Source organism: Gobius niger (genome assembly GCF_951799975.1).
Source record: "Gobius niger genome assembly, chromosome: 23".
Taxonomy (NCBI): domain Eukaryota; kingdom Metazoa; phylum Chordata; class Actinopteri; order Gobiiformes; family Gobiidae; genus Gobius; species Gobius niger.
The window spans coordinates 1072030-1090821 of record NC_136874.1 but is presented as its reverse complement, the minus strand read 5'-3'; the positions used below and the strand labels follow the sequence as shown (position 1 = coordinate 1090821).

General features: G+C 48.6%; 2 protein-coding genes across 2 annotated transcripts; one reads left to right on the top strand and one right to left on the bottom strand.

The window, feature by feature from the left end:
- Positions 1 to 390: 390 nt before the first annotated feature.
- LOC306981871 (H(+)/Cl(-) exchange transporter 4) lies at positions 391 to 10548 on the bottom strand. Its single transcript, XM_079581597.1, has 13 exons — positions 10355 to 10548; positions 9169 to 9326; positions 9001 to 9100; positions 8171 to 8358; positions 7909 to 8031; positions 7529 to 7816; positions 6572 to 6844; positions 6223 to 6495; positions 5975 to 6161; positions 5689 to 5890; positions 5049 to 5245; positions 964 to 1180; positions 391 to 546 (listed from the first exon to the last, which is right to left on the bottom strand). The coding sequence occupies exons 1-13, from the start codon at positions 10368 to 10370 to the stop codon at positions 456 to 458; spliced, it is 2313 nt and encodes a 770-aa protein (XP_079437723.1). The 5' UTR covers positions 10371 to 10548; the 3' UTR covers positions 391 to 455.
- Positions 10549 to 14899: 4351 nt separating this feature from the next.
- On the top strand, positions 14900 to 18041 carry pomca (proopiomelanocortin a). The gene is made up of 4 exons (XM_079581610.1): positions 14900 to 14930; positions 15302 to 15422; positions 16304 to 16504; positions 17675 to 18041. Exons 2-4 carry the CDS (start codon positions 15306 to 15308, stop codon positions 18002 to 18004), a joined length of 648 nt encoding a protein of 215 aa, XP_079437736.1. The 5' UTR covers positions 14900 to 14930; positions 15302 to 15305; the 3' UTR covers positions 18005 to 18041.
- The last annotated feature ends 751 nt before the right edge of the window (positions 18042 to 18792 follow it).

The following is an 18792-nucleotide window of genomic DNA, read 5'->3' as shown; positions in this document are numbered from 1 at the left end:
TTTTCCTGTAATCAGTGGCACAGTGGTTAGTGCCTTGACTAACACATGGATGAAACGCACTGATTGGCCCCTGAAAGCTCCCAGGACGTCTCTGACACAGATATGGCGACAAAATGAGGAGAAACTGAAAAGTGCATTTAGTTTGAACGTGATTCCTCTCATCTCCACCTGGTCCCTCGTTTCTACACATTTACAACAGAAACCGGATTTTCACATTTCACCTGGAACGTTTTTAGTCTGAAATCTGAAACCATAAAAACGGGGAAGTTGTGTTTGCAAAGTGACTTTCGTACCGTTTATAAACCTTTAACGTTTTTTTCGAGCTTTAGCTTAGGTTGATTTAGCAGCAAATTAAAGTTGGGGGTGAACGTTGAACCAGGAGGAGATTTGCAAAGATTACTCTCCTGGTTCAGACCTGCTCCAGAGAGTCTTCTCCCGGTCTGGTCCGGTCCGGTCTAGTTGAACATGATGGACTCCGGGTCTTGGTTCATCATCTGGGCCATGTGACGGAGCACGTCCTTCTTCGTGATGATCCCCAACAGACGCCTGAAGGAGAGTCAGAGTCACGTTAGAGCAGCAGACGATACAAGAGGAAAGGGTTAGTTTATAGATGGAGCAACATCCTGGGACTTCAGCTGAGCCACGCCCTCTTCTGGGGGAACAAGAGGTGAACATGACGTGTGTGGGAACAGGATCATTATTCAGGATTAAATACTCCAAACCAGAGTCTGAACCAGGACTCATCTACTCACTGTCAGAAGATGATTGGAGGATACTTCAGTTTTTGTGTTAACTGATCATGATCATTAGTGAGGGAACAGCTCCCCCTGGTGGCCGTGTATTCTGCTCTATGTGACGTCTTTAAGTAAATATTCAGACTTATTAAACTACTCAAAGACACATTAACGTTAGCTTTAGGTCAGGAAGTGTTGAGACTTTTCAGGCCGACGTTCGGTTAATTACCCGCTCCTGGTGACGAGGCACTGCCGCAGCCCCAGCTTCCTGAAGATGTCCACCACGGTCTCCATGGGCGTGTGGTCGGTCACCGTGAAGGGGCTGAGGTTCAGGATGCGCCGCAGTTTCAGAGGCTGAGGGTTCGACGCCGGGAGCAGAGGAGCGTCTTCAGTGAAGTACACCACGGAGCTGCTCACCACGCCGTCCTGCTTCTGCCGCGCGCTCTCTGCAACGGGACAGGAGGCGGAACATCAAACACGCACTGACAGGCCACTGTGAGGAACATCTGACCCAGACTCTGACAGGACACGTGTGAGGAACATCTGACCCGAACTCTGACAGGACACAGAACATCTGACCCAGACTCTGACAGGACACAGAACATCTGACCCAGACTCTGACAGGACACAGAACATCTGACCCAGACTCTGACAGGACACACCGTGAGGAACATCTGACCCGGACTCTCACAGGACACAGAACATCTGACCCGGACTCTGACAGGACACAGAACATCTGACCCAGACTCTCACAGGACACAGAACATCTGACACGGACTCTGACAGGACACAGAACATCTGACCCGGACTCTGACAGAACATCTGACACGGACTCTGACAGGACACAGAACATCTGACCCGGACTCTGACAGGACACAGAACATCTGACCCAGACTCTCACAGGACACAGAACATCTGACCCGGACTCTGACAGGACACAGAACATCTGACCCGGACTCTGACAGAACATCTGACACGGACTCTCACAGGACACAGAACATCTGACCCGGACTCTGACAGGACACAGAACATCTGACCCAGACTCTCACAGGACACAGAACATCTGACACGGACTCTGACAGGACACAGAACATCTGACCCGGACTCTGACAGAACATCTGACACGGACTCTGACAGGACACAGAACATCTGACCCGGACTCTCACAGGACACAGAACATCTGACCCGGACTCTGACAGAACACGCGTGAGGAACATCTGACCTGGACTCTGACAGAACATCTGACCTGGACTCTGACAGGCCACAGAACATCTGACCCGAACTCTGACAGAACACGCGTGAGGAACATCTGACCTGGACTCTGACAGAACATCTGACCTGGACTCTGAGGTCTTTATCTGAGACTCAAACATCTCCCACATAAGCTCTTGGCAACTTTGAAATGAGCCAAAGTTCAGTTTTAATCACAATTTTCTCAGTTTAGTTCCATTTTGCCTCTTTTTGCTCCTGTTTTTAAGTTAAGAGTTTTTAAGTCTCGTTTTGAAAGATTTCGGGGGGAAAATGGGTAGAAAGAAGTGGAAAAATTAGGGGGGAAAAATAGAAAATAGGGGAAATAACTGGGGGGGAAATTGGGGGAAATAGAGGTAAGATAGGGGCAAAATTGGGGGGAAATTGAAAGGAAAAATATATGGGAAAAAGAAAATGGCAAAAATGTGGGGGAAATTGGAGGGGGGAAAAAGGGAAAAACTCTTTCAATGGCGACAAAATGAGTTTTCAACATGATTGCTTATTATTACATATTTACTCACAATAGAAACTGGATTTTCTTTAAGTCTCGCATTGACACTTTTTGATGAGAAAATAAACTGAGCTGTCGAGTAAATGGAAGAGTTTAAAAAGTTTCACCTGAGGACAAACTACAGGGTTCCTCTGGGGGAAACAGTTCCGTGTCCCTGCGTTTGGTCAATAATTACTGATGGCGAGTTCTTACAGATGGCGAGTTCTTACAGATGGCAAGTTCCTACTGATGGCGAGTTCTTACTGATGGCGAGTTCCTACTGATGGCGAGTTCTTACTGATGCCGAGTTCTTACTGACGGCGAGTTCTTACTGATGCCGAGTTCTTACTGATGGCGAGTTCTTACTGATGGCGAGTCCTTACTGATGGCGAGTTCTTACTGATGGGGAGTTCTTACTGACGGCGAGTTCTTGCTGACGGCGAGTTCTTACTGATGGGGAGTTCTTACTGATGGGGAGTTCTTACTGATGGCGAGTCCTTACTGATGGCGAGTTCTTACTGATGGGGAGTTCTTACTGATGGCGAGTTCTTACTGATGGGGAGTTCTTACTGATGGCGAGTCCTTACTGATGGGGAGTTCTTACTGACGGCGAGTTCTTACTGACGGCGAGTTCTTACTGATGGCGAGTTCTTACTGATGGCGAGTTCTTACTGATGGGGAGTTCTTACTGACGGCGAGTTCTTACTGACGGCGAGTTCTTACTGATGGGGAGTTCTTACTGATGGCGAGTTCTTACTGATGGGGAGTTCTTACTGACGTCGAGTTCTTACAGACGGCGAGTTCTTACAGACGGCGAGTTCTTACAGACGGCGAGTTCTTACAGATGGCGAGTTCTTACTGACGGCGAGTTCTTACTGACGGCGAGTTCTTACTGACGGCGAGTTCTTACTGACGGCGAGTTCTTACTGACGGCGAGTTCTTACTGACGGCGAGTTCTTACTGACGGCGAGTTCTTACTGACGGCGAGTTCTTACAGACGGCGAGTTCTTACAGACGGCGAGTTCTTACAGATGGCGAGTTCTTACTGACGGCGAGTTCTTACTGACGGCGAGTTCTTACTGACGGCGAGTTCTTACTGACGGCGAGTTCTTACTGACGGCGAGTTCTTACTGATGGCGAGTTTTTACTGATGGCGAGTTTTTACTGATGTCGAGTTCTTACTGATGGCGAGTTCTTACTGACGGCGAGTTCTTACTGACGGCGAGTTTTTACTGATGGCGAGTTCTTACTGATGGCGAGTTTTTACTGATGGGGAGTTCTTACTGATGCCGAGTTCTTACTGATGGGGAAATCTTACAGATGGCGAGTTCTTACTGATGGGGAGTTCTTACTGATGCCGAGTTCTTACTGATGGCGAGTTTTTACTGATGGGGAGTTCTTACTGATGCCGAGTTCTTACTGACGGCGAGTTCTTACTGACGGCGAGTTCTTACTGATGCCGAGTTCTTACTGACGGCGAGTTCTTACTGACGGCGAGTTCTTACTGACGGCGAGTTCTTACTGATGCCGAGTTCTTACTGATGGGGAGTTCTTACAGATGGCGAGTTCTTACTGATGCCGAGTTCTTACTGACGGCGAGTTCTTACTGATGCCGAGTTCTTACTGATGCCGAGTTCTTACTGACGGCGAGTTTTTACTGATGGGGAGTTCTTACTGATGGCGAGTTCTTACTGACGGCGAGTTCTTACTGACGGCGAGTTCTTACTGATGCCGAGTTCTTACTGACGGCGAGTTCTTACTGACGGCGAGTTCTTACTGACGGCGAGTTTTTACTGATGGCGAGTTCTTACTGATGGCGAGTTTTTACTGATGGGGAGTTCTTACTGATGCCGAGTTCTTACTGATGGGGAAATCTTACAGATGGCGAGTTCTTACTGATGCCGAGTTCTTACTGACGGCGAGTTCTTACTGACGGCGAGTTCTTACTGATGCCGAGTTCTTACTGACGGCGAGTTCTTACTGACGGCGAGTTCTTACTGACGGCGAGTTCTTACTGATGCCGAGTTCTTACTGATGGGGAGTTCTTACAGATGGCGAGTTCTTACTGATGCCGAGTTCTTACTGACGGCGAGTTCTTACTGATGCCGAGTTCTTACTGATGCCGAGTTCTTACTGACGGCGAGTTCTTACTGACGGCGAGTTCTTACTGATGCCGAGTTCTTACTGATGCCGAGTTCTTACTGACGGCGAGTTCTTACAGATGGCGAGTTCTTACTGACGGCAAGTTCTTACTGATGCCGAGTTCTTACTGATGCCGAGTTCTTACTGATGCCGAGTTCTTACTGACGGCGAGTTCTTACTGACGGCGAGTTCTTACTGATGGCGAGTTCTTACTGACGGCGAGTTCTTACTGACGGCGAGTTCTTACTGACGGCGAGTTCTTACTGACAGCGAGTTCTTACTGACGGCGAGTTCTTACTGATGCAGAGTTCTTACTGATGGCGAGTTCTTACTGATGGCGAGTTCTTACTGATGGCGAGTTCTTACTGACGGCGAGTTCTTACTGATGGCGAGTTCTTACTGACGGCAAGTTCTTACTGATGGCGAGTTCTTACTGATGGCGAGCGTGAGGTCCCGGCGCTGCACGAAGCCGATGAGGCGCTCGGACTCTCGCGACACCACGACGGGGAAGCCGTTGTAGTCGGTGTCTTTGATGAGCGCCTCCACGTCCTCCACCGTGGTGCTGTCCTGGGTCAGCACGGCCAGGGGCGGGTCACTGCGCCGCGGCCGCATCACGTCCGCCGCCAGCGTCCTGCGGAGGGAGAGGACACAAAGAAACATACTTTACAGCAGCAAATTTATTCCAATCTCATGGAATGTGGGGAAAAGGGGGAAATTGTGGAAAAAAAATAGAAAAAATGATGCTGCTTTTATCAGAGACCACAGAGCTGATAACCCGGTCCGGTGGTAGGTCCAGTGGTAGGTCCAGTCTCCAGTGGTAGGTCCAGTCTCCAGTGGTAGGTCCAGTCTCCAGTGGTAGGTCCAGTCTCCAGTGGTAGGTCCAGTCTCCAGTGGTAGGTCCAGTCTCCAGTGGTAGGTCCAGTGGTAGGTCCAGTCTCCAGTGGTAGGTCCAGTCTCCAGTGGTAGGTTTAGTCTCCAGTGGTAGGTCCAGTCTCCAGTGGTACAGTAGGTCCGGTGGTAGGTCCAGTCTCCAGTGGTAGGTCCAGTCTCCAGTCGTAGGTCCGGTCGTCGTACCTGTGGGTAAACTCGTCGCGCACGTCCAGGTACGGGTATCCGTTCAGCTGGATGTGCGACTCGTAGATCCCTTCTTTCCCGAAGGCGTCGGCGACCCATTTACTGGTGACGGCGGCCGCCATCAGAGGAACGATGTACTCCAGCCCTCCGGTCAGCTCGAACATGATGACCACGAGGGACACGGTCATACGGGTCACGCCACCTGCAGGAGGGACAGGGAACTGCTCATCCTGCACCAGCGCTCTTTAATAATGACATCAGAGCTCCAGGCCCCGCCCCGTCTTACCGAGGCAGGCGGCCGCGCCCACCATGGCGTACAGCCCGGGGGTCACACAGTCGGCCCCGGGGCGACACCAGCTCCTGAAGATGATCCAGTCGTGGTGATGATACGCCATCTGCTCCACCGCGATGCCCACGATCCGCCCGGCGATGGCTCCCACCGCCATGGAGGGGATGAAGAGCCCCGACGGGATCTGCCACAGAGGAGCAGGATTAGGATCTAACTAATAACGGTCTCAGGAACGTATCGCTCACCTTCATGCCGAAGGTGAAGATGGTGATGAGGATCTTGAAGCCCAAAGCGAGCGTGAGCTGCCACAGGGCGGAGTAGACTCCAGGCCCCGCAGGTCGATCGGGGATGTCGTCCACGGGGCGGCTGGTGTTGTTGGTGTTGATGTAGTCGCAGAGCTGAGACGACTCCAGAGCGCCACAGTCGTTAAACAGCTCTGAGATCAGCTGCGACGTGGAGCGCCGCGTGTACGGGTTTGGATACGCCAGGAGCGCCGTGAGGCCGGTCACCACCAGGACCTGAGAGACGAGGTTTAGAGATGTCACTTTGACCCTAAAATCATCCTAAAGACAGAGTTTGTTCTGTCTGTCGTACCTCTATGACGGGGTATTTGCCCAGGAGCGTGGTCTTCCTGCGTCGGCACCAGGCGATGTTGGCGCGGATGAACAGCGCCCCCCACAGGCCTCCGAACACACCCAGCAGGATGAAGGGCACGAGCTCCGCCATGTACCAGGGCGTGTGGTACTCCACGTAGAACAGGACCAGCCGACTGTTCCCAAAGGGGTTTATGGAGCGCAGCGTGAAGGCGGCCACCAGGGCGGCGAAAAACGAACGCCAAAGCGTCTTCAGAGGGAAGTAGTAACTCACCTGGAGGAGAGAGGAGAGAGTAGCTCACCTGGAGGACAGAGAGTAACTCACCTGGAGGAGAGAGGAGAGAGTAGCTCACCTGGAGGACAGAGAGTAACTCACCTGGAGGAGAGGGGAGAGAGTAGCTCACCTGGAGGACAGAGAGTAACTCACCTGGAGGAGAGGGGAGAGAGTAGCTCACCTGGAGGACAGAGAGTAACTCACCTGGAGGAGACAGGTTTTTTTTTATTTGAGAAAAAATTGGGACAAAAGTGGGGGGAAAAATCAGGGTAGAAAAATTCAGAAAAATGCTGAAACAAATGGGGAAAAATCTGAATAAAAAAAAAAAATATAGATAGATAGATAGATAATTTTTTTTCGATTGGTTAAAATAAGGGGAAAAATGAAAAAAAAATGAAAATTTTGGGGGAAAATGCTAAATATTTTTGGTAAAGATTTGAGGGAAAATGTGGGAACTGTTTTTTCTGGCCGTGTGTCGTCTGTTCAGGACCATCATCTTTTTCAGCAACAAAGTAAATGAAGATGTTTGCAGCACATGTTCACATACTTCACACTGCTTCATCATCGTTATGGAGAAAGTCCCACACATATTAGGACATATATTTCATGTAAACTCCACAGAAATGTATTGATCCCTTTATGCTCCATGGTCAGATCAACCCGGGCGGACATGACGGCTCGTACCTCCTCCAGACTGAAGAGCACCCCCCCGATGGGCGCCCCGAAGGCCACGGACACTCCGGCCGCCGCCGCCGCCGACAGCACCTCCCTCCTCTTGCCCTCGTTCTTGCTGTACTTGGAGAACAGGGAGCAGAAGAGGTTCCCGCAGCAGCAGGCCACGTGCACCAGGGGGCCCTCTTTCCCCAGACTGAGCCCCGACGACACGGCCAGGACCAGAGTGACCGTCTTAATGAGGAGCGTCCACTTCCCCAGGTAACCGCGGATGATGAAGCCGCTCAGGATGGTCTTAATCTGGGACAAAAACAGACGGCCTTCAAAACTGTCCGTCAAGGCCCCTTGGCGTCCCCCTTCCCCCATGGGGCGTCTTAAGCGAGCGCACTGACCTCTGGGATCCCGGAGCCGCAGGCGTAGGGGGCGAACACTCGCACCAGCGACACGGCCAGGAAGGAGAAGAGCAGCGCCCACATCGTGTACAGGAAGTAGTTCAGGACGTAGGCTCCGGCGCCCTTCAAAACAAAACACATTCAGGAACTTTTCAGGAACTTTTCAGGAACTTTTCAGGAACTTTTCAGGAACTTTTCAGGAACTTTTCAGGAACTTTTCAGGAACTTTTCAGGAATGTTTCAGGCGTTTAGCGTTTTGTACCTCGGCGCTCCCGGTCATGAGCTCCGCCCACTTCTGCCACTGCGGGCACTTGTCGCGGTCGGCGAAGGTGGTCTGGTTGGACGTCCAGCAGCACTGCTCGTGACTGTACCAGAACGCAGACAGACACACGCCCTCCTTCAGGTCCGTCATCCAGTCCACGGCCAGGTCGATGACTCCGGCCAGCGAGCCTGAGGTGTCACAGGGGTTACAGAGGGGTCAGAGAGGGGTTAAAGAGCCCAGTTAGGTCATTTAAAAGTGAAACAGGGAAAAATCTTAAATGTAGAGATATCAATGTGAAACTGTAGACTAGTGACATAAATATGACATGGAAAAGTTTCCCAGAGTCGTGTGAACCTTAATGGCCGCTCTGTCTCCTCCTTCGCAGCCAGTTCCTTAAAGGAATAGGCCACCGTTTTTCCATACAGAGATATGTTCTAACCTAACCTTAGACGAGTTAATATATCCCCGTCTGGTCTTGGTCCGTGCGCTCTGTCACGCAAACGGAGCACATACGCAGCCTCTCCCACATGTCATATAGCTCCAAAAAAGCTCACGATAGAAGCTACCAAGCTCATCCACGTGTTCCCTATTTAAATAAAGTTACGTGAAGTGTTTTCATGCGAAGTATATTTACACAGAAATGTAGCATGTCGATTTTATAAGCAGATAAAAAGGGGCACTATATTGTGAGGCGTAATGATACAGGAGCAAAACGTCCGCGCAGTAACTCCTAAAGACTTCCCCCGCTCACTTCCGTCAATATTTGGATTACATCTCGGTCACAGCCTTTCATGCCACACGTGGATCCCAAACAAACAACAAACCCTGACCTGATAAGAGTCCGATGAGTAGCATGACGACCCAGCCCGACCAGGCGTCCAGCAGACTCTTGATGAGCTCCCACAGAGACTCCTTACTCTTACTGGTGATCTGCAGAGAGAGACGTGTAAACCAACACATTTACACATCATTATATCCGTGTTCTTAGCGTGCGGAACCTTGCGGTGTCGGTCGGTGTCTCTGGATTTCTCCCGGAGCCAGTCGATCGTGTGGAAGTCTTCGTACGTCTGGACGTCCGGAAACGGTTCGTCCAGGAAGTCCATGAGGTTCCCGACGCCGTTCATCTCCTCCGTGACCACCGAGCTCCCGCCGCTCGCTCCTGCAGGGGGCAGCGAATTATAACAAACTGCGAATGTCATGAAGTCAGAAATAACCCCGCCTGAACCGAGCACATGTTCTCCAGTGTGGCTTTACCCAAATCAGAAAACTTCTTGACAAAAATCACGTAAAAATATCTACGGAAAATCGACCTAAAAAAACAAGGAAAACGGCAAAAACGTGACCAAAAAAACGACGGAAAAACGACAAAGAAACAAAAAAACGACGAAAACGTGATGAAAATGTGACGAAAAAACGACGGAAAAACGACGGAAAAACGACGAAAACGTGATGAAAATGTGACGAAAAAACGACGGAATAACGACGAAAACGTAAAGAAAAACTACAAAAAAATGTACAGAAACATGACAGAAAAGTGACAATTATCGACAGAAACGTGAGGAAAAACAACGAAAACGTGACTAACAACTGACATAAATGCGTGACAGAAAAGCGACAAATAGCGCAAACATTCAACAAAAAACGCAACGTGACGTGAAATGCGGTGTTACTCTGGCCTTCAGGCTGTAAACGTAGGTCAAGAAGCTTTTAGATTTGGGTATAGCCGAACTGGAGAAAATGTGCTCGGATTGTGTTAAATTAAGAATTAACATGTAACTACATGAGACGATTCATTTTGCAGTGTTTCTCTGTCAGTTTTTGACTTCATCAGTTATATATTGTCTTGTCGTGTATTTGTTGTGTCTGTTTTTACCACACACTCGTTAACACTTCATGTCATCTCTCTTTAACAGAATATTACAATTTTAAAAAACGGTTTCAGAGGCAAATCTTTATTATTTGTAGATAGATTTTTGCTTCTCAGACGCATTAACAGCTCGTAAACGCCCTGCTGTGTGAATTTACTTTAATATTCAGCCTTTCTCCTGCTCTACGAAAGCCCGTGACCCTCTAAATCCCTCTGCTTTTATCACTTGTAATGTAAAATATCATAAATCATCCATTCTAACGGGCAACGGTCGCGTTAGCCGCCAAAGCTAACTAGCATACGCAGTGTTTCCTTACCTTCTCCCGCCTCCATGTTCGCGCTAAAAGAAGCTTCTGGAGGATTTTAGATGAAGATTTTACTCTGTCTCCAGATGTGCGCTCATTTTAGCCCCAGGTCGTGGATAAACGGGGTGTTTTGGTGCAGAAACGGGGCGGCGGAGGCAGGGAGTGATGCTAACGCAGCTGCACCGCTTTAGAACTACAAAGATGGCGGCCGGTTTTCTTCTTCTACTGCGGCTGCGGAGCGCCCTCCTCTGGTGCTACACCGAGAGAAGGTGACAGTTTTAGATTGATAAAGTGTTTTTGGAGCCTGAAAATGAGTGACATATATGTACATGCTAAATATGTGAGAGAAATACTTAGCTTGTTGTAAAAGATAATATAATTATTCAAAATTATATATATTTATATATATATATATATATATATATATAGATATATATATATAGATATATATATATAGATATATATAGATATATATAGATATATATAGATATATAAAAAAAAAATTCCTAATCATATTCAGTGCAACCTTGTAACCGCCGACTGAACCAAGCACATTTCTCCAGTGCTAAAAACGCCTTGAGAAAAGCATCAAAATAGCAACAAAAACGTGACCAAAAAAAGACATTTTCATTGGCCAAACATAAACATTCAGGACAGTGTGGAATAAGTGAGTACACCCTCTGAGCCTGAAGTCCAATCGCTGAGGTGTGGCTTAAAGCTGCCTCTGAAAAACACACACTCGTTAAGACTTGTCCTTTTCTGAGACGCATTGTCTGATGTGCACCAGGCCTCATAAAAAGAGCTCTCTGAGGACCATCAACAGCTGTTGATTTGTATAAAGCTGGTAAAGGTTACAGAACCATCTCTGAAAGTCTTGATGTTCATTACGGTTAGAAAAAATGTCTAAAAACACAGTTCAGCTTCACGGTTGCTTCACTTCAGAGGAGTGTCCGTCCTGTAAAGACGACTTCAAGGGCAAGAAATTCCAAACGCTGAACTCACTTTACCTCCCACTGTATAAGAACTCCTTTGTGCCGAGAGCAGTGAAAGAGAAGCTGTTCTGGCCTGACAGGGCATTACCTGCATCATTTTGCCTTTTTCAATGTTTTGAAGTTAAAATGACTTAAGACATGACCATATTCTGGATGCTGATGAGTCTTTAAGGTGACACCAAACATAGTGATATTTGTATTCTTAATACAGGCTTGTAAAGTGTGAGCCGTTACTATTATGTTTTAAAGACATAGATGATGTAAACGTCTTAAAGGGACGGTCACACCTCGGAAACCTTCAGAGAACGGGCTGTGACGGCGTCCGTGATGAAACTCTTCAGATCACCGTGACCAAACCTGAAGAAGATTTGGAAAAGTGAATCCATTGTCCTCAGCGCGGGGCTAAGTGCTCGGGCCTAATGGCGGCTCAAGGTCGCGCTAATGGACGAGGCTTGCTCCATTAGTGACCGGTCAACATCCGGCGATCAAGACGCCGTGAGACGATCAGCGGACAAATATAAACCGATTACGAAAGCAAACAGTCCGGACGATGAGGGCCGAAGCCAGACCAATTCAGAAGCTTTTCCTCCTCGTTCACGTCACAATGTGAAGAAAGTACAAACCATTCATGGACATTCTCAGAAGTCTTAGAACTGTTCCAAAATATCCAAGAAAAATATGGTCTTAATGGTGCGTTCCAGGCATCTGGCTTCAACATAACGTTATGCCACATGTTTTAATCATGTCTGGTTTCATGTAGCGTTAGCATCGTATGAGCTAACTGTGCTAGCATTAGGTCGTAAGTCGTAATCTACAGAAAGGTAAGTGCTGCAGTGGGATCCAGGCCATGGTGTGAAGATCTGTAAAGATCTAAAGGCCTGTAGGCCATGAAAGAGCAGGATGAGACACGTACTGTTCAAAAATGATTTGTTTCTAAAACTCTGTTTTAAAAAAATGAAAAGTCCCGTATTCTATATGGACATGCACGTTTGGACAAAGTGTCTTCCTCAGGGCTCCTCTGTGCAGTACGTGCCTTATGCAAGAGCCTGCTCTTTTATAAAATGTTTTTTTCCAGACAATCAGTTTAAAATCTTTTATTTTTTCAGTGTAGTTGTTTTGGGCCGCCCTGTAGTGCCTGAGGTCCCCCAGGAGGCCCCGGAGCCCATTTGGGAACCACTGCTTTATTCTATTCTAACTAGTCTCCAACTGTTTTATTTAGTTTTTGCCCTCACATTAAATTCTTGTTGAGTTTATAGCAGATGAAAGACTAAAACCTCAGGTCCCGGTTTTCCAAATGTTAGTCTGTGTTTTCTGAGTGGTTTCCTAAATGAACCGGACTTTTCTCTGATGTTTTGATTCCGTCGTTGCTTTTGTCCTTTTGTCGATGTGAAAGCTCAGATTCTTCACAGACGCGGCTCGTTTCCCGCTCGCTCTTTGAAAAGCTTAATCCTCTTAATCCCGTCTCCAGGTCTGGTCCAGGTCTGGTCCAGGTCTGGTCTCGGTCTGGTCCAGGACAAAGGCTGGTCTGGAGGTGTTGCGTTGATCCGGGCGTCGGGTTTCGGTAAAGTGCAGATGAAGGAGCCGCCGTGACGCCGCGACGCCCAGGTGTCAATCCTCTAATTCACTCTGACATTTAGGACTGAGCTCCGGTCACTGAGACCCACAGGAGCCACGCCCACACGGGGCTTTCACTGTGGAGCTACGCCCACACGGGGCCGTTTACTGTGGAGCCACGCCCACATGGGGCCTTCTACTGAGGAGCCACGCCCACACAGGGCTTTCACTGTGGAGCTACGCCCACACGGGGCCGTTTACTGTGGAGCCACGCCCACATGGGGCCTTCTACTGAGGAGCCACGCCCACACAGGGCTTTTACTGTGGAGCCACGCCCACATGGGGCCTTCTACTGAGGAGCCACGCCCACACGGGGTCGTTTACTGTGGAGCCACGCCCACACGGGGCCGTTTACTGTGGAGCCACGCCCACACAGGGCTTTCACTGTGGAGCTACGCCCACACGGGGCCGTTTACTGTGGAGCCACGCCCACACGGGGCTTTCACTGTGGAGCCACGCCCACACGGGGGCCTTTTACTGTGGAGCCACGCCCACACGGGGCCGTTTACTGTGGAGCCACGCCCACACGGGGCTTTCACTGTGGAGCCACGCCCACACGGGGCTTTCACTGTGGAGCCACGCCCACACGGGGCCGTTTACTGTGGAGCCACGCCCACACGGGGCTTTTACTGAGGAGCCACGCCCACACGGGGCTTTCACTGCGGAGCCACGCCCACACGGGGCTTTCACTGAGGAGCCACGCCCACACGGGGCTTTCACTGTGGAGCCACGCCCACACGGGGCTTTCACTGCGGAGCCACGCCCACACGGGGCTTTCACTGTGGAGCCACGCCCACACGGGGCTTTTACTGTGGAGCCACGCCCACACGGGGCTTTTACTGTGGAGCCACGCCCACACGGGGCTTTCACTGTGGAGCCACGCCCACACGGGGCTTTCACTGAGGAGCCACGCCCACACGGGGCTTTCACTGTGGAGCCACGCCCACACGGGGCCTTTTACTGTGGAGCCACGCCCACACGGGGCTTTCACTGTGGAGCCACGCCCACACGGGGCCGTTTACTGTGGAGCCACGCCCACACGGGGCCTTTTACTGTGGAGCCACGCCCACACGGGGCTTTCACTGTGGAGCCACGCCCACACGGGGCTTTCACTGTGGAGCCACGCCCACACGGGGCTTTCACTGTGGAGCCACGCCCACACGGGGCTTTCACTGTGGAGCCACGCCCACACGGGGCTTTCACTGTGGAGCCACGCCTACACGGGGCTTTCACTGTGGAGCCACGCCCACACGGGGCCTAATACCGTCTGTGTGGGCTCTCAGTCGTGCAGGAGTTCTTCAATGAAGGTTCTTGAGTCCTCATCTGTACTCTGTAGTTGAAGTGTTGAACGTTTCTCCTCTCCATCCAAAAGGCTTCATCAGCGACACTACAGGCTCAGCTCAGATAAAGGAGTTCAGTTTGGCTCCTCCCCTCTGGGTAAACACCTGTGTAGTTCTCAGTCCTAACGACCTGACAATGACCTGCTGTTGACCTGTCCCGGGCTGAGTTTCAGCCTCATTAACGTGACAGTGAAGAGTGATAAAAAAGCAATAAACTGGCGACAAAAACACAACGAAACAGTGACGACAACACGGCAACGTAGATGAAAAACCTTCTCTCTTAGTTTTGTCGGTTGTAGCTTTCAAACGAGGTGCTACCCCGTGACATTCCAGATTCTAGATTTGGGTAAAGCTGGTTAAGAGGCAAAAGTGAGGTAAAGAAATGTGAATGTGTTTCTCTGAGACTCGATGGAAAAACCGAGCGCTTCCTTTTTTTTGTTGCTTTGACAGATATCGATTTCAGGTTTCCACGGCGACCCCTCATCCCTTTCCACCTCGTGATGTCACAGGGGGGGGGGGCAGCGCGTCCTTGGCGTGTTCCTATAAAAGCCGCGGTCGGGGCTGGACGTGATCACAGCCTGAAGTTCTTCTCTGCTTCTGCCCAGAGTCGGAAACAGCGTCGCAGCCGGACCAGGACGAGCGGTAAGAACATTCTTCACTTTTTATCAAACACCTGGAAACACCTGGAAACATCAGGAAACATCTGCACAGTATGTTTATTATGCCTTTTTATCCACTTTAGACGCTCAAACTCCACACTTTACAGGCTCCCACTTTGTAAATACAGAACCCCTGACTGATTTATTGGGTTTTGAGTTCCACAACTTTATTTAAAAACTAAACAAAATCCAAAATCCCTCTGAGCAAATCTAAGGCAATTTCTGTGGTTCGGCTTTACCCAAATCTGAAAGTTTTATATTTCTGACTCATTTATTTGCATCCTAAATGTGGCTGATGTTTACGGGTCTGCTCTTGTTTCCTGTGCTTGTGTCTCCTGCGCTGTGACTGGCCAGCGTCATGTGTCCTGCGTGGTTATTGGTGGCGGTGGCGGCGGTGAGCGGGCTCTCGGCGGCGGCGGGTCAGTGCTGGGACGCTCCGAGCTGCAGGGACCTCAGCTCCGACTCCGCCCTCATGGTCAGTGTGTGACTGTAGAGCTTGTGTGTGAGTCTGATTCCGATCCTGAGGGTCTGAGTATCGGCCGATATCCGATACCAGAGACTAACGTAACCCCTTACCCCCCGCCTTTACCCAAATCTAAAAGCTTCTGGACTGGAGCTCACAGCCTTCAGACCTTCAAATCTCATCGAAGATTGTTTCTTGCATTGTCGACACTTTTCATTGTATTTTTGTTCTAATTTGTCACGTTTTTTATCTTTAAGATGTGGTTAAAGCTTCTCTCAGCTTTGTCCCGCCTCCTTCACCTCCTTCACCTCCTTCACCTCCTTCACCTCCTTCACCTCCTTCACCTCCTTCAGTGTGGAGCAGGTCTGGGCTCTTGTCGGGGGTAGAAAATACATAAACTTTCTTTATATCTTTAATATCTTTAATAATCCAGCATCTCCAGGGGCCGTCAGGTCTTCTTCCTGCTTATGATTAAAACGCTCCAGGGGCCGTCAGGTCTTTTTCCTGCTTATGATTAAAAGGCTCTGTGAGGCGTTCAGGGGCTGTGAGGCGTTCAGGGGCTGTGAGGCGTTCAGGGGCTGTGAGGCGTTCAGGGGCTGTGAGGCGTTCAGGGGCTGTGGGAAAAGCTCTCACTAAAAACAATATCTGCATTTCTTTGTGACAACTTTGAGAAAACTCTTCACTCAGAGACGCCAGTGAGAGGTTACAGATGTTACAGATGTTACAGATGCTACAGATGCTACTGATGCTACAGAGGTTACAGAGGTTGCAGATGATACAAATGTTGCAGAGGTTACAGAGGTTACAGATGTTACAGATGTTACAGATGTCACAGATGTTACAGATGCTACAGATGTTATGAAAGTTTAAATCCTCTCCTTCTCCGTGGTCAGGAGTGCATCCAGGTTTGTCGATCGGATTTGTCGGCCGAAACGCCCGTCATCCCGGGCCCCTCCCACCTGCAGCTCACGCCCCCTGAGCTGTCTGACCCCGCCCCCTCCTTCGCAGACTCCGCCCCTCAGGCCAAGCGCTCGTACTCCATGGAGCACTTCCGCTGGGGCAAACCGGTGGGACGCAAACGCCGCCCGGTCAAGGTAAAAACATCTATAACATCTATTTATACAACACACAGAAATAAAATACTACTGTAACCACGAGCGCCACCGTCAGGGTACATGAATATATGTATATATATATATATATCTAACATACTAAACAAGCATATATGTAATATAAAGATATAAACACGAGCGCCGCCGTCAGGGTACATGAATAATAATAAGTAGTAATAAGTAGAAAATTTATTGTCCCCGTGGGGAAATTCATTTATGAATATATGTATATGTATATATATAACATACTAAAGAAGCATATATGTAATATAAAGATATAAACACGGGCGCCGCCTGTCAGGGTACATGAATATATGTATATATATATATATATCTAACATACTAAAGAAGCATATATATATAACACACACTTAGATATAAAGATATAAACACAAGGGTCAGGGTTCGTGATATTTGTCTCACATTTTGAATTAATCTGTGAAATCAGGGTTAATTTCAGCGACTATTATAAACATATTAATATATAATAATAATATTATAATCCAATTGTCCTGGACAGAAAGAAACACAACACACGCAAAAAAAATATCCATTACCTCCCAACTTTTGTCCCATTGTTTCCCTATTTCTTCCAATTTTTTCTCAAAATTTCCCCATTTTTCCTCCATTATTTCCCTACTTTCCCCCATATCCTCCCTATATTTTTCCCAAATTTGCCATTTCATTTTTCACCATTTTTTTTTACTTTTTCACATTTTTTTTCATATTTTACCCAAATTTACATTTTTTTCCCCCTTTACTTTCCCCCCATTTTCCACATTTTTTTTCTCTAAATTTTCCCCAAATTTTTTCCTGATTTTCCCTCATTACTTCTCGACTTTTCCCCCATTTTTCCTAAAAACATTTTCCACATTTCGCGACATTGCAGATAAACTCAGCACTTTCGATCTTGTAGACCAGGGATGTCCAAAGTGTGGCCCGGGGGCCAAATGCGGCCGTCTTGCTGAATCGATACACATCGTCAGAGAGAGTCCTTTTTGTTTGAAATGTAATAATTCTACACAATTCGAACCTCACAACTAAAAGGTTACAGTGAGCCTGAGCCTGCATGAAGGTTTTCAGCATAAATATCACTGGTTATATTTAGTTTCTAAAAGTGTCATTATTATTATTATTATTTCCCATGTGAAGGTCTACACGTCCAACGACCTGGAGGAGGAGTCTGCGGAAGTGTCTCCCTCCGAGATGAGACGCGCCTTGGCCAATCAGCTGCCGGAGGTGGAGCTGGAGAACGAGGCGGAGGCGGAGGCGGCGGTGGCGGTGGAAGAGGAGAGCGCCGGCCCGCAGCAGAAGAAGAAGAATGGCGGCGGCGTTTACAAGATGAAGCACTTCCGATGGAGCGGCCCCCCCGAGTCCAAGCGCTACGGCGGCTTCATGAAGAGCTGGGACGAGCGCAGCCAGAGACCGCTGCTCACGCTCTTCAAGAACGTTATCAACAAAGATCAGCAGCTGCCCGTGTGAGGAGGAGGAGGAGGGGGAGGGGGAGGGCGGCCATTTTGGGGAGGTCACATGACGAGCGCTCGCTTCACTCAGAACTTATCTCACAAACGCCGCGGCTTTAAAGCAGGTTCTCAACAGAAACAACAGCCGTCTGACCTTTCCAACATGGCTGCTCCGAGGAGGGCGGCCATTTTGGAAAGGTCAGACTGCCAGTGTTTCTATTAAGAAACTTTGACTGAAGTTTACCAAAGTATAAAGTATAAAGCTGTGTTTAAAGCTAACGATGCACAAAGTCATGGAGGAAACTAAAAACCCTTTAGCCGTCACTACTTTGGTACATTCATGAGTTCCTTTTATTCATTTTTTATTTTGACCTTTATTTAAGCAGCAAAGTCCGACAGAGATTAAGTCCTGGCCCCAGAGGGAGACCTATTGTACATGTTTTGGAGGAAGGGGAAACACAGATGTACAAACCCAAAACAAGGAACTAAATTATTAAAGTTTGAACTAAAGCTGATTCCCGTTAATTTAGGGATTCTGTGGCCTCGTCGCGTTGACCATCCCAATATGGCCGCCAAACCAAAGGGAAAAAGAAGAAGTGACCCTTCCAAAATGGCGTCCAGAGCTTTGGAGATTTCAGAGCTGTTTTTGTAGCCGATGAAAGGTTTTGAAAGTTGGCGATGAGAAAGAGAGAAAGAGTGTGTTTTGATATTTATTGTTTGATGTAAATAAATGTACAATAAAAACATTTGCAAAAGAGCGAGTGTCAGAGTAACGCTTTACTACAGTCAACATATGTTAGTCACCTG

Bases quoted from the DNA above. Each gene is read 5' to 3' on its own strand.
- LOC306981871 (XM_079581597.1), bottom strand. The intron at 9,101-9,168 runs GTTCCGCACGCT...CTCTCTCTGCAG, and splicing joins ACACCGACCGACACCGCAAG to ATCACCAGTAAGAGTAAGGA. The intron at 7,817-7,908 runs GTCAGTGCGCTC...TTTTTGTCCCAG, and splicing joins GCGGCTCCGGGATCCCAGAG to ATTAAGACCATCCTGAGCGG.
- pomca (XM_079581610.1), top strand. From the start codon at position 15,306: ATGTGTCCTGCGTGGTTATTGGTGGCGGTGGCGGCGGTGAGCGGGCTC. The intron at 15,423-16,303 runs GTCAGTGTGTGA...CTCCGTGGTCAG, and splicing joins GCTCCGACTCCGCCCTCATG to GAGTGCATCCAGGTTTGTCG. The intron at 16,505-17,674 runs GTAAAAACATCT...TCCCATGTGAAG, and splicing joins GCAAACGCCGCCCGGTCAAG to GTCTACACGTCCAACGACCT.